At 40.0% G+C, this 15515-nt stretch overlaps 1 protein-coding gene across 1 annotated transcript in view; it reads right to left on the bottom strand.

The window, feature by feature from the left end:
• Positions 1 to 15515, bottom strand: part of DCHS2 (dachsous cadherin-related 2) — a 109314-nt gene that overhangs the window by 6359 nt on the left and 87440 nt on the right. Inside the window, exons 14-17 of the mRNA XM_056855047.1 lie at positions 14077 to 14934; positions 10397 to 10507; positions 3695 to 3906; positions 2353 to 2504 (exon numbers count right to left, since the gene is read on the bottom strand). Coding sequence (XP_056711025.1) covers positions 2353 to 2504; positions 3695 to 3906; positions 10397 to 10507; positions 14077 to 14934 — 1333 coding nt within the window. The remainder of the gene's footprint in view (positions 1 to 2352; positions 2505 to 3694; positions 3907 to 10396; positions 10508 to 14076; positions 14935 to 15515) is intronic.

A 15515-nucleotide genomic window follows, 5' to 3' on the forward strand; every position in this document is an offset into this window, starting at 1 on the left:
GAATACTGAATGAAAAGACATTCTGTAGGGTCTCCAAATTTCATAAATGGCTTTTTAGGCAGTAAAAATTCAGGTGAGAGGACAAATGTTGGGTATGTGGTAGGTATGAAAACAAACCTGAAGCCCCTGAGAGTGCAGAGAGTTCTTTTATAACTCTTCCTCTGATTTCACCGGATATCGGTAAACAATACTTTTGAAGCCCATGAAGAACAAGCAAAAGGTTCTTCTGAGTACTGATCTTCTCTGCCTCCCCATTCCTCCAGAAACTCTCTGACACATCCAAACAGCTGGCAGTTGTGGGACGTGTGTGAACAAAACAAGCCACACAGCCTGGGGAGCTGCAATGAGGAGGTGGAGCCAAGTGAAATCTCCTCCATGTTGTCCTTCTGCCAAAGGAGGCTTGTGTGTCTATGGAAGTGGCACTGTGGGGAATGGATGATGGAGTCTGATTTCAGCCAGTTCTTCCTTCTAACTGCAGCTCCCATCACCAGGTTGCATGACTTTCTGTCCTTCAGCATCAGCTTTTTAAATTACTCAGGGGCTAGAAGAAGATGGACATCAAGAGAGATCTTTGTTGCTTATACTTCAAAGGATCTAACCCATGGTCAGCTATTATACCTAAACCAGTAAACTGTGGTTTGTGGTTCTCCACTTAATTAAAACTGCAAGCCACGATTAAGCCATGGTTTCTAGTTCTAGTTTGACGGGAAAACACAAACCACAGATTGCTGGATTTGATTATTAACTGCTGCAAAACAGAAAGGGGGTGGGGATTGCAGTACATGGGGGGGGGACAGGACATACAAATATGAGGCTTGCCTGTATGATATCAAAGCATGGTTTTGTTTTATATTGTAGTCAGTCTACAGTGACACATACAAAGTAAACAACTACAGAAGTGGCAATTTTTTAAAATCCCATTTTGCCAACTTTCTTCAACAGCCATTGATAAGATATTCCTTGCCACTCCCCTAGGGCTATAGCATGGTCTTTTCTCTTCCTTAGTGATGGAACCCCTCCGACTGGAATCCTGGCAGATGGGAGCAAGTAACGCATTCCATGGGAATTCCTGGATGTGACTATGGACTGGAATTTGGTGGGAAAGCTCAGCTCGCAAGCAACTACAAAAAAGGCCCGAGTGAAGAGCCACTGAATGTAGAGTAGATACATTATCTTCAGCTTGTTTGAGGACAGGGATATTCTGGAACAGGAAAAACCTTGACACATACACACGTTTGCCCACACACTCACTCTCACACACATCTCCAAGTCTTGATGTTCTTGGGGGAAACTGTAAGGTTAGCAATTTGTTTCCTTTTTAAAATCAGTCACTGGATATTTAAAAAAAAATAACATTGTTGTATGCCTAAACCTACAAAAGTGTGTGAGGTAGAAGATGAAAACAAAGGTAATTGTGGTAGAAAGATTCAAACAGGCCTGTTCAGTCTAAATTTCCATTGACTTTACAAAACTAGAGATGTAAGGGCCAAACTAGACTGTCTTTTTTAAAGAGTTGGGTTCACAATGCTACTCTGAGGGAAAGAAGGGTTCCTGCCTCCCCCACCCCACCCCCAACCATTTTCTGAGCCAAAACAACATGTGGGAGTATTTCCTTATTTTTGCTGCTTTATGTGCATAGAATACTCCAACCGTACTACTCTACTGTCACTCTACTGCTGGTTTATACATGGACACATGTTATGAATAGAGCTACACCCATCAGCAGTACGGTTGCAGCTCTTGTATATCATAGGGATGGGGACTCCTTGATGAGTTCAGGCCTAATATTTAAAAAAATGTTTTGGAGCCCTTATTATTACAATAATATAAAGTTTTACATGCAACCTGCTCTGACCTGAAAAATAACTGCATATTTATCCTTTGCACATGTGCATAAACTTTCTGAGACCACTGAGGAAGGTCTTAGGGCTGAAATGCATCTGGATACAGTGGTTTTATGTGTGTTACCAAATTGGATTTGGTTGTGTGTGTGTTTGGTTTTTAACCTTTTTATGAATGTGTGCACACAATAAAGAAACTATTATTTTGTTATGCTTCCTCAATCTTTTTGGTTCCTAGCCTGTTTTTTTTTTGGATTGGGATGGGTTTTCTTCTTCCTTGTTTGTGCATAGCAATGGCAACAGAGGGCCTTTGTTTCTTAAAGATACAGGAACTGCTTTTTATGATTTTGGGGGGAGAATTCCCTAGTGTATATTTTCTAATGTTACTGACCAGGGGCTTTTCTCAGGTTTGTAGAAAGATCTGTCTGGTCTGTTCATGGTCCAATCTCAGGATTCAAGTATCTACAGATGAGCCCATGTTGAGAGTTAGATATATTGACTATAAACAAACCTGTATGATGAAATGTCTTCCCTATTGAAGACTGTGTAGGCAGATATAATTCCTTGTGCTGAATCAATGAGAAATGCTTCATTTGTGTTGCCAGATAAAACTGAATATTCAATTTCTCCATTTATGCCACTGTCCGGGTCTGTTGCATAGATCTGAATGGGAACAAAATTCATGCTTATCCTGAAATGAATTATGCATTCTGCAACAGAAAAGGGCTACCATTCCTTATTTAGTACACCATGAATACACAGTGTCTTGCCAGTTGCTATACTTTGCCTTCCCTGACCTGGATGACCCAGGCTAGCCTGATCTCGTCAGATCTCAGAAGCTAGCAGGGTCAGCCCTAGTTCGTATTTGGATGGGAGACCACCAAGGAATACCAGGGTTGCTGTGCAGAGGAAGGCACTGGCAAACCACCTTTGTTAGTCTCTTGACATGAAAACCCCAAAAGTGGTCGCCATAAGTCAGCTGCGACCTGACGGCACTTTACACACACACATACTTTGCCTATATTACAGTTTGTACTTGTTGTGGTGGCCCATTTAGCAGCTTATGGCTTATGGAGAGGTCCCAGATTTGAATTTGCATGCAACTGGGGTGATGGAAAGCTGCGCACAGTCCTGTGGCTCCCTTCTCTACATCCTGGTTCCAGTTTTACACCTGAACCAGGCCAAGGATTGTTATGGATTTTCAGCACATCTCTTTCGTAACTTCGTAAATGTAACAGTCCTTTTTAATCTCCCCTTACTGCACCTCAGCGTTGACTCAATGGAAGTAGGAATTGCAAAATTTTACATTCATTTTCTCTTCAAGACGCCAACTATTTTAATTTTAAATTTCTTCTATTTATTCATTTGAGATGGTTTCCCCTTTTTCTGATAGGCAGTGGGCTCAGCCAACTGACATCCTTTTCTTGGTGGTGGTGGGGATGCATTTACACATTGAGAATAGTGAACAACAGATATTTCATATTATTCTCCCAGATAAGGTAGAAGAATTCAGCTTTAACAGAGGTTAGATGAGTAAACTTGTTTGAGCGGTTACAGGTCATTGGCAGATCAGTTACTTGTATCAACACTGTGGGTGTATACTATAGCTACTAACATACACAAATGCTCTCTCTTTCTGGATATACTATGGATTTTTTTTAAAGGCTGTAATCTGGAACTTCAGATGTCATTGAACCAATGAAATACTTTGTGTTTCTAACTAACAGTATTGTAAGCAACAAAGAAAAAGGCCCACAACATTCAAATAGAAGGTAAACTTCATTAAACTTTCCATATAAAGTATGAGCATCACTACTTGAGGAAACATAGTGTAAACAAATGTTTGAAGTTACCTGCATGATATACGTGCTGTAGAGCTGGCCTTCCCACACTGATGCTGTGCTATAGCTTTGTTCAAACTGCGGTGCATTATCATTCATGTCTTGTATCAATACCGTCATTCCACATAGCACTGAGCTCAAGCCATTGTCCGCTAAGATCGTAAACTGTACCTTTTGCCTGACTTCATAATCAAGAAATTCTGGTTTCTCTACTGTGATTACACCTATATTTTTAAATGAAACCAAAAAAGCAAAGGCAGTTAAATGTTAAGAAACATACCTTTTGCATAGTAAACCAACAAAACTGTAAATCATGAGTTGGTTTCCTCACACTGATCACGTTCCAAATCAGTGTGCATAAATTAAAACCATAGTGGCAATTTGGCAAAAAGCAATCTATGCAAGAGTGGGAGAACATCTGTTCCATATTAGACCAAAGCAAGAAGCACAGCAGCCAAAGATCAACTGCTGAAAGAGCTCTAGATGATGGCTGGTGGCATACTCTTTCCTTGCTGAATCATTACTACCCCAGTAGCCTACATTTTGTTTCCACCATTATCAAAACAGTCTTATGAAGGCCTCCTTCTCCATCATAAAATCTAATCTTGAGAGATGGTAACAAAGTATGCACTACTTTGGCTTAGAGTACAAGGCAAGCAGGAGGCAGCTTAGAAGAGAGAGAAATTCTTGCAATGCCTCCTCCATCTTCCTTTATTCCTCAAATTCTCCCCCTCCCCTCCAGTTCACTCTGGGAACTACAGTTCCCCTAACATCTGGCATTAAATAGCAGATATTCTTGAAGCTACGTTACAAGAATACACCAAGTGCCTTCTCTTCCCCTCCCCAGAGCATTCTGGGAACTGTATGTCAATTCATATCTGACAAAGGGAGCTCTGACACTCAGAAGTTCATACCCACAAAAAACTTGATGGTCTCTAAGATACTACTGGACTCAAATCTAGCTGTTCTACTGCAGTCCAGCATGGCTTCCCTCTGAAACTACATTGGGGAAGGAAGTGGAAAAAATAAAGAAAATGGCAGAAGTCCACCCTTCACTGGGGGGTGTCACATAACTGAGAATGCCTTTTATACAAATAAAATCCCTCCACATGGAAAACTAGCCCTGCATTCAGACTTCACAAACAATTGTCTGTTGGCAATGAACCAGAACCTCTTTGAAGCTATCTCTCTCCCTCTTCCCCATACAAATGAAAGGTGTTTTGATTGTGCAAGTCTCCCGTATACCTCCACTTTATCATGATGTCCACATTCAGGGTTTGTATCTTTCCCACAAACAGTGACTCTAAACCAGACTTAAACCATGCTGTAAAACCGCAGTTTGTGGGCAAATCATGGAGCTGATACTACAAGGTGCTGACAACTCAAAATTGCATCAGTGCAAGAGAAATTGGGTTGTTTGATACTAAAGTGATTGGTTCTTGTAGGTTATCCGGGCTGTGTAACCGTGGTCTTGGAATTTTCTTTCCTGACGTTTCGCCAGCAACTGTGGCAGGCATCTTCAGAGTAGTAACACTGAAGGACAGTGTCTCTCAGTGTCAAGTGTGTAGGAAGATATAGTCAGAAAGGGGTTGGGTTTGAGCTGAGTCATTGTCCTGCAAAAGTAATGTGCTAATCGTTGTCCTGTAAGTATCAAGATAATGTGCTAATGAAGGTGTGGTATGTTAATATGGAACCATTGTATACTGAAGTGATCTGTGTGTGAAGTCCAAAGCTAATCTCCATGGCTATTGTTGACTATAGTCTTTGTTAGTCTGGAGGTTTATAGGACAGGAAGCCAAGCCTTATTCATTCTTAAACTCTCTTCTTTTCTGTTAAAGTTGTGCTGAAGTTTATGAATTTCAATGGCTTCTCTGTGCAATCTGACAAAATAGTTGGTAGAATTGTCCAGTCTTTCAGGGTCTTGGAATAAGACCCTGTGTCCTGTTTGTGTCAGTCCATGTTCAGCCACTGCTGATTTCTCAGGTTGGCCAAGTCTGCTGTATCTTTCATGTTCTTTTATCCTTGTTTGTATGCTGCGTTTTGTGGTCCCGATGTAAACTTCTCCACAGCTGCAAGGTATACGATATACTCCTGCAGAGGTGAGGGGGTCTCTTTTGTCTTTTGCTGATCGTAGCATTTGTTGTATTTTCTTGGTGGGTTTAAACACTGTTTGTAGATTATGTTTTTTCAAAAGTTTCTCCATCCTATCAGTGACTCCTTTAATAAATGGCAAGAATACCTTTCCTATGGTAGACTGTTTTTCCTGAGTTTTCTGATTTTTGTTTGGTTTAATGGCCCTTCTGATTTCATTCTTGGAATAGCCTTTTGCTAGCAGTGCATGATTTAGATGATTAGTTTCTTCCTTGAAAAACTGTGGTTCACAGATCTGTCTTGCACGGTCCATTAATGTTTTGATTATTCCTCTTTTCTGTCGGGGGTGGTGGTTGGAGTTTTTGTGTAAGTAGCGATCTGTGTGAGTTGGTTTCCGGTAGACCTTGTGACCTAACTGAGAGTTTGTTTTACGGATGACAAGGGTATCAAGAAATGGGAGTTTACCCTCAATTTCCTTTTCCATGGTAAACTGAATGTTTGGATGGATATTATTAAGATGGTTTAGAAAGTCCATTAATTTTTCTTCACCATGGCTCCAAATAGTAAATGTATCATCTACAAACCTGAACCAGACTGTAGGTTTGTAAGGTGCCGATTCTAATGCTGTCTTTTCAAAATATTCCATGTAAAAGTTTGCTATTACTGGACTGAGTGGACTTCCCATAGCTACTCTATCAATCTGTTCATAAAATGTCTACCGGAAAAAGGAACATGGACTGACACAAACAGGACACAGGGTCTTATTCCAAGACACTGAAAGACTGGACAATTCTACCAACTATTTTGTCAGATTGCACAGAGAAGCCATTGAAATTCATAAACATCAGCACAACTTTAACAGAAAACAAGAGAGTTTAAGAATGAATAAGGCTTGGCTTCCTGTCCTAAAAAACCTCCAGACTAACAAAGACTATAGTCAACAATAGCCATGGAGATTAGCTTTGGACTTCACACATTAACAGATCACTTCAGGATACAGTGATTCCATATTAACATACCACACCGTCATTAGCACATTATCTTGATACTTACAGGACAATGATTAGCACATTACTTTTGCAGGACAATGACTCAGCTCAAACCCAATCCCTTTCTGACTATATCTTCCTACACACTTGACACTGAAAGACACTGTCCTTCAGTGTTACTACTCTGAAGATGCCTGCCACAGTTGCTGGCAAAACGTCAGGAAAGAAAATTCCAAGACCACGGTTACACAGCCCGGATAACCTACAAGAACCAATGAACTCTGACCGTGAAAGCCTTCGACGATACTAAAGTGATTGCTCTCTTTCCCTGTCTGGACTTTAAAAAGTCTTCTCATGATGTCACGGGAGTAGAAGTGCATCACTCCAACAAGTTCCTAGTCAACAACCAGGGATGGGATAATGTTCCCATACTGTAGCTGCTGGTATTCTGGTTCCACCTCTTACTCAGTGCTTTGGAATCAGGCTGGAAGTATTTAATCAGCAACAGTGAACACCCAGAAGCTCTGGTTCTCCTATCATACTCAAAATAATTTAAATGAATAATTGTACCAATGGAAAATGTATCAATATTTTGGTAGTTGTGAATGAGGTCAAATTCATACCTTATTCTGCCAGCACAATGAGAGTCAGAGTAGTGTAGCAATTAATGTGTTGGGCTAGGATCTGGGAGACCTAAGTTCAGATCCCCACTCAGCCAGTCACACACTCTCATCCTAGCCTACCTCACACAGTTTTTATGAAGATAAAATGGGGGAAAACTATGTATGCTACCCTGAGGCTCCTGGGAGATAAAAAATGGGATAGAAATGGGTGTGATTAAACAAATTTACTAGATAGACAATAAATAAAGATTTCTGGTATGTGTGTATCTTGATTCTGTTCAATTAGCAACACAGTTGTTGAAAACATCTTATGTAAACGTTTCCAAATGTGTGCTTGATGTAGATTAAATAAGACAGTCATGTTAATAAAATAATTGACTATTAAAAACATACTAGAGGTTTAACTAAGCAGTAGATCTCTGTTTCCACAGCCAGAAGGAAGTTATGTTTTCAGTAATCAGCTGGTATTCATTTAGCACACAGCAACTTTACTCATAAAGTCTAGCCTGTGGATAGTTTATGTGAGAACTTTTAAAAAAGACATACTTTATATTTCTGTGCATTTTCCACAAATATGTATAGAGTATTTAAACCCTCTTCACTTGAATATTTGTAATTTTGTTGAGGGTTAATACTGTAAGTGAAAAATCCCACACTAAGCTTCTCATGGAGAATTAAAATGGCTGACCATCATTTATATCTTAATAGGTTTTCTTTTTAGATCTCTCATGAAAAGTACAGTGAATCAAAACAACATCTCAACTGATTTATAGAGGAGTTAGATAAGAAATTGACTGGGAATTTGCAGAGAGAAACCTCTATATAGAAACAGATTTCTACATGCCTGGCATGTAGATGGTGTAGCATACAAATACCTCAGAGACTCACAGTAGCAGCCAGGAAAAACTTCAAATATAAAAAAGTCTTTCATATTTGAGAACATATAAAAGGAGCAGGTAGAAAAATGTTCTTTAATATCCACTCCCAACATCTGGAATTCTTTTCCTTCTGAGTTCCAAGAAGATCCAAAACGAAGGCACTTTTTAGGTTACGATGGTAGTGTGAGAGCCCATACTGTAGAACTGAAGGTGCTACTAACTAGAGTGACATGAGAAGCCCTGGACCATATGGCAAGAACCTTGTTCAGCTCTTCCACGTGGCTGTGTCATCTCTTTTAATAGTGGGGCATAAGTGGTGAGGAGAGGGGAGCTGTAACAGGCACTTCTACTGTTGCCCCAGAATGGTTCAAAAGGGCCAATACAGTCATTCTACCGACTGAGGTGTTCAAATGAAGTGGCAAAGTAGACTGTACCACTTCTGTCTACAGATGTGGAGAAAGGATTTACAATTTTTCCAATAATCTTCCACATAAAACTTTTTCATTCAGAAAATTAAACCATCATGGAGAACACTTTAATGTTGCCTTCTCCTTGATGTGCTACTTTACAGCATGTATACATCTTTTTTGTATTTGAACATTCAAGTATTTGATACTAGGTATCAGGTATTGAATTATTGTACATTGTTAGTAAGGTATATTCTAGAGGTTATGCAATCATCATATATTGTGGTCCGAGTCTGTGGTTACTTAAATGTGAGGATCAGGGTCAAATTTACAGACAGGAGCTCCAAGCTTGGGGACCCCCAAGTTTACATGAAAACCACCTGCGCTTGAGTAGACATCACTCCATCGCCAACCAGCTGTATTCATCCATCTTGCTGCACAAGGCAGAGGTTTTAAGAGGGCAAGCTGTTGGCAGTATGCACTGCCACCTTCCCAACACCACTCCCAAAGAATGGGGAGCTGGAGGACAGATAGGTACCTAGAGTAGCCAGGCAGAAAAGGCTGGGCAGAGGGGGGGTGCAGAGAAAACCAGGCGGAATGGGGCGTGGGGGTAAATGGATGCGTGGGCACTGCTACCACCACCGACTGCCTCAGTGTAAGATGCTTGCACCAGTCTCTCACTGGTGGGCTGGTGAGGTGGGAGGAGGCAGCTGCAGTGGAACTGACTGAGCAAGGCAGAGAGAATAAGAGACATAAGGCGTGTGCCAGACATAAGGTATTGAGGATAGAGAAACTCTATGCACACAGGCCAAGAACACATGCTGCTTTTCAAACATTCTGGATCACAATTCAGTAGTACTTTAGAGTCCAGTAATACTTTAGAGACCGACAAGACTTTCAGGGTATAAGCTTTTGAGAGTCAAAGCTCCCTTCGTCAAATACCTGTCACAGGGATAGAGCTTATTGGCGTACAACTTGCATGCGCACAGAGACAAGGCTGATATGTAGCAAATGCTCTAGGAGGGGGACAGGCCCAGCATCCCTGGATGCAAGGTAGGTGGGGGGGGGCAGCACAACGGCTCCTGAACGTCCTTTATGCACGTTGGCATGCATACATGCACATATCCACACACACATGAAATCCCATTTTTTTGCCCATATCAAACTAACTGCAAGTGTATGCGACTTTGCTACATTGTAATACTTAGTGGAAAGTGCTCCTTCTGCATATACATACAGCCTTTTCCTCAGTAGGGTTTTATTATATTTTTGCCTAGGAAATGGAAGTAAAGATACCTGCAGACCAAAATGTGGCATTTAATAGACAATCAGTGCAGCAAATAAAATAAGAGTGTGTTAATTTTCTTTCTTTTCTTTTTTTAAGTCATAACTCCTGTGTGAAGCTTTGTAAAATTAAGCATCAGGTTCTTTTCTCTCCTTAGTTTTACTACACTGTTTTCTCGGTCACCATTATCATCATGGGATTGCGATTCAGGCCTGGATTCTTCAGACGGTTTTGGAGAAAAACCAATCCTATGAAAGTCTGATTTTGTAGCAACACATTTTGGTCAGAGAACAAAGGCCAACTTCTACTGTTGCTCAAATAAACTAACACTAACCACTGAGATAATGTTTGCGCAAAGACAATTACAATTCCAATGTGGAAAATATTTTGCTAATGCCTCAAATGGTTTTAGAAAAGCTGCAGAAAAATAGGTTGATTTACCTGTGATGGGATGGATGGAGAAAACGTCTTCATGTTCACTGATGAGGTTGTGCTTTAAATTCTTTCCCATCAAGCCATGGTCATAAGCAGCTAGCGTGAAAACAGAGGTGCCTACAAGCACAAAAAACATTTTTACCGTAACTAAAACTTCAAAAGCTCTTATCTTAACCAGTTATTCATTTGTTCCATGTGACATCAAATTCTGAAAGCTTCCCTAGGTAGTCACCTTCTATTTGGAGAACTTTATACACTGTTGTAACTGTGGTTTAATATGGTTCAAATGTAAATGTAAAGTAGGGTTTGGCATTGCGTGCACAAATCAGGTGCCCCCTTCCTCTCCTTCCCCTTCCCCATGTGCAATCAGAGTCAATGACAGTGCTACCTTAAGCATTCAAGTCAATGGGCTTTGAAGGATGGCGCTGCTTAGGATGACACAGCTAGTGATTTCCAGTTTAGTGCCATTATATCTCAGTTGGCAAACTATACTTTATCCTCAAACCAAGGGCATCTGCAAAAATAACTGGTGATGGGAAAGATCACTCAGAGATCCCCACAGACCTTTGGCTGACTAGTTGGAAGTTTGTATGTGTCAAGGTATATTTAAAAAATCAGCACATTTAGGGTTCAGGGGCGAACACCCCCTTGCCTTTCCCGTGTACACCAATACTATGAACTACAACTGTCAACTATATTTTGTCAGTTCAGGTGTTATAGGGAACTGTGGTTAGAGTTATGGTATTTTTCCATTCTCTACAACACTGGTCATCAGCCCAACCATCCAGCATATTCATAAACCTGCTCATTGATCACCAGTGGTCCATATTTTGGCAAGCTGCAGAATTCAGAGGTGATCAACAAAGATAACAGAGGATAGAATACTACATTCATTATACTTAATGGCATAAAGAACTGGACATATCAATGCTTAAAGAGAGCACCAGGAAAGAAATTTTCAAGTATTTAGAAAGGTGCCATTACGAACCAAGAAAAAAAAAAACTTCTTTTCCAAAAGGACTAGTGAGGAAAAATCAAAACAAAATGACAGCCAAGATTAAAAAAAACAACAACCCACAGGCCCAATAAGCCTTTGAGTCACTTTTCTCAAACAGTGGACTGCCCCATGCCACTCTGCAAGAGGGTGGTCACCCTTTTCACCAGGCTACACTTTTTCAGCATGGTGAGAAGTAGCACTTGGTGATGCTTCATGCATATATATACAGTTTGTTATTAACATCAGAGAAAGCATACAGTTGTCCAGAAGAAAGCTGGTCTATCATAGAAACAGACAAAACCAACTCAGTTTGCAATATAGGCAGGAAGAATAAATTAAACATGAGACATTATCCTGACAAAACATAGCACATTTAACAGTCATTAAGTTGAAAAAAACATTTAACAAGACATGTTTTTGACAAGATTTTGTCAAGATTTATCTTGCCAGTTGTGAAACCAATTTTGCAACATGGAAATTGATTTTAATCAGTTGCGATGGATTCAGGTTACTGTACATTGACCTTTTCCAAATGAGATTTCATTATATTACAGGAAACATCTTGTAAACACAAACAGACTTTCATTTTGGAGCTGGAATGTACCATCTTTGTAGTTTGGCTTTGCTGCTAGTTCAAAAAAAATCTCATGTTTAGTACTTTACACTGTAATTTCTTTTTTAACAACAAAGGAAATGTTAATTGCCTTGCTATTTGCTTTTAAGCTAGCCACATAAGCAATAACATTTATATAGAAAATACACATGATGCTCTTTGCAAAGGCTCAGATGTTGACGGAAAATTACAAGCAGAAAACATGAATGATGGGAATCTACACAGAAGTAAAAGGTGGAGGAGACAGGTGTGAAACAGCTGTATGTATGAATGAAACATCAGCACCATTTTTTTCTGTTCAGAGTTACCTCAGCTACATCTATATCAGAAAACTCTTAGACCCAAGCAAAATATGGGCTGGATCCCATGGCTGCACAAGGAGAAGGCAACTGAAATGGCAGATCTTTCAAAGCAAAGCAGGAGTCCAGTGGCACTGGTGGATATTTAACAGAAGGTTTTTCAGTCTGCAAAATATCTGACCAACTAGCACAAACTTAAAAGGGCATTACAAAGCACAGAGGAACGGGGAGAAGGCAGTTCTTCATATGAAGCCTGTCATGGTTTCATTAGCACAACAGACTTCCATGGTGTGAAACATGTTCTCTGTATATATTAACTAAGAAGCATCAATGTGCCTGTCAAAGCCAGTATTCCTAACTGCATTTATCACTATTTTACCTTTAGCATTCAAATCTGATTTCAAAATGTAACCATTTTACAATGGCCATAGGCACCACAGGACTGTAATCCCACCATAACCCTGTCCCCCGTGTTGTAATTTTATTCCACTGTTCCTCAGTGGAACAGGTTTCCTCAGGAGGTGGTAAGCTCTCCTTCCATGGAGGTTTTTAAGAAGAAGTTAGATGGCCATCTGTCAGCAATGCTGATTCTGTGACCTTAGGCAGATGATGAGAGGGAGGGCATCTTGGCCATCTTCTGGTCACTATGGGTGTGTGTGTGGGGGGGGAAGGTAGTTGTGAATTTCCTGCATTGTGCAGGGAGTTGGACTTGATGACCCTGGTGGTCCCTTCCAACTCTATGATTCTATGATTTGAGGATGCTTGTGTTTTTAAACTTTGAGGATGCTTGTATTTTTAAACTATCTGCCTGTCTCCTGGAGCCTAACTGATGGACGACTAAAATGGACCCTCTGTGCCCTTACTGTTCCAAAAAGACTTATTTATATTACAACACTGGAAAGATAAATGCCCACCTCCAGCAATCCAACGCACTGAGGACCTTATAACTTTACCAGCATTTGAATTAATGGCACATAGATGACAACTGCACATGGACATATTTTTAGATATTTGGAAACCTTTTCACAGAGGCTTATTTGTAGACCTGCCACTATTGTTGTTATTTTTTAAATCTCTTTCTGTTTGTGCTAATTAAAATAAAAATAATAATAAAAAGCCTGTAACATTTATAGGCAAGATCATGCAAGAATGTTTTCCTTAGATTTTTGTTCATATATACATCTACTGATTATACAGCAACAATAAAAATTAATTTTCCAGACTTAAATTGTCAATTGAATCCCAATGTTCATTATTTGGTTGTAACTTCTGCTAATTCGAAGCAGAATTATACCCATCTAAGCCCACTGAAGTCAGTGGGGTTGGAAAGATTTAGGAAGGCACAAGAAACCTCATGTGTGTCTGGAGTGACCACATAAATATGTTAAGATTTAAACTTTGTTTTTCTGGTAAATCCAGGACAAGAGTAAGCATTTTGATCATTGAATTCTGATTACAAAGCTTATCAAGGCAATCTATGAAGAAAGACAAACTAGTGGTACAGTATTTCAGAAAGATGAGCTAAGATGGGAGTAGTGTACAGTGTCAAATTTCCTTTCCTAAGTAATGGTACAGTACCACTTTGAGAATTCAAAAATCAAGAACGCGAGCAGATAAGACACCTTGCCAAAATCATAATAGCTATACAGAATGGAAAAGCTATTTCCAAAAGGCATTGAGGTTCAAAATCCCCAAAGTAATATGTTGCTTTAATTTGCGTAATAATTCATGGTAGCCTGGTTGCAGAGTAAATACAAATTAACGATTGGCTACCCACCTTTTTCAGTGTTTTCAGGCACGGTTAATTCATACTGATTGTAACTGAATGAAATAGTCTCTGTTAACGTTTCAGAAGAGATGGCCAAAACAGCAGTAGCCGTTCTAGCTGGAACTCCTTTATCTGAAGCCAATATGAGGAGGTAGGTAACAAAACCCTCATGAGGTACAGGTTCCTGAAGAAAGATTTCTCCTGTATTTGGGTCCACCTGGAACATGGTTTCTGGTGTTTCAAGCATAAAATGCACAGCACCATTTAGATCCAGGTCAAAGTCACTGGCCTTCACAGTAGCTATTGTCTGATTCAAAGATGTCTGAAAAGGCACAGAAGCTCTGACAGGATTCTGTAGGAAAAAAGGACTATTGTCATTGACATCCTCAATGTGCACAGTGACAGTAACGCTGCTGCTTCTTGGTTCCAGGATTCCTGAATCGGTAGCCACCACCCTGAATACATAGTGAGATTTTTTCTCCCGGTCCAGTGGTTTTGTAGTAGTTACTATGCCAGTAATCTGGTCAATGGTAAATGCCCCAAGGGTATCATCCACGAGAGAGTATCTAACCTCTCCATTTGGGCCCTCATCTCCATCAACAGTGTGCAGTTCAAGAACTGCTGATCCTTCTCCAAGGTCTTCTCTCACAGAGGCTTGATAGTGGTTCTTTGCAAACAGAGGGCTGTTGTCATTTTTGTCGAGGACTGTGATATGTATGTGGGTCACGGAGCTTCTCTGTGGACTGCCCAAATCAGAGCACTCAATGATGAGAGTAAAGTTGCTGACAATCTCTCTGTCTAAACCACAAATGGTGGAAAGGTCTCCAGAAGTTTCATTCAAAGCAAAGTATCCTCTAACGTTTCCATCTTTAAAAAGGAAGCAGAAAATAAAGGTCAGCGGATGGGTTACAATTCTGAAACTCTTTCTGTAGGTCAACTCGGCCAACTGCAGTAATATAATCCAACTGCTAGTACAGTTTTTGTAACAATGTGCCTTAGGATACCTATATCCCCAAGTTTTATGAGAATTAAAACCTGCTTTTCATTTAAATTTGTGGATAGCAGTGACAGTGCAAAGCATCAATTTACAAAACAACTCTTTTGCGAGATAGATGTCTTCCTTCCACCCTGCCCAAATTCACCCTGTAAAATCTACTGTAACTGTGCTTCTGAACGAAGAAGTATTTACCAGTTTCAGTAACACACTGGAAATCTACATAAACTGGAAAAAAGGCATATGGTTATTTTTGCTCATTCCCATCTACAAGAGTCTAAGGCTGAAGTATTAACAGCAATATTAATAAAAAATGAAAACTGTGAAACAATTATGGAAAGATAAAATATAGGATCTTTTTTTTTTAAGTGAAGCAGAAAGTTCTCACAGCAGAGGTAACACAAAACGTGTAGTTGAACAGATGTTGTCTTATATCAAATCAGAGGACTGTTTA

This window comes from Euleptes europaea, chromosome 9, assembly GCF_029931775.1.
Source record: "Euleptes europaea isolate rEulEur1 chromosome 9, rEulEur1.hap1, whole genome shotgun sequence".
Classification (NCBI taxonomy): Eukaryota; Metazoa; Chordata; class Lepidosauria; order Squamata; family Sphaerodactylidae; genus Euleptes; species Euleptes europaea.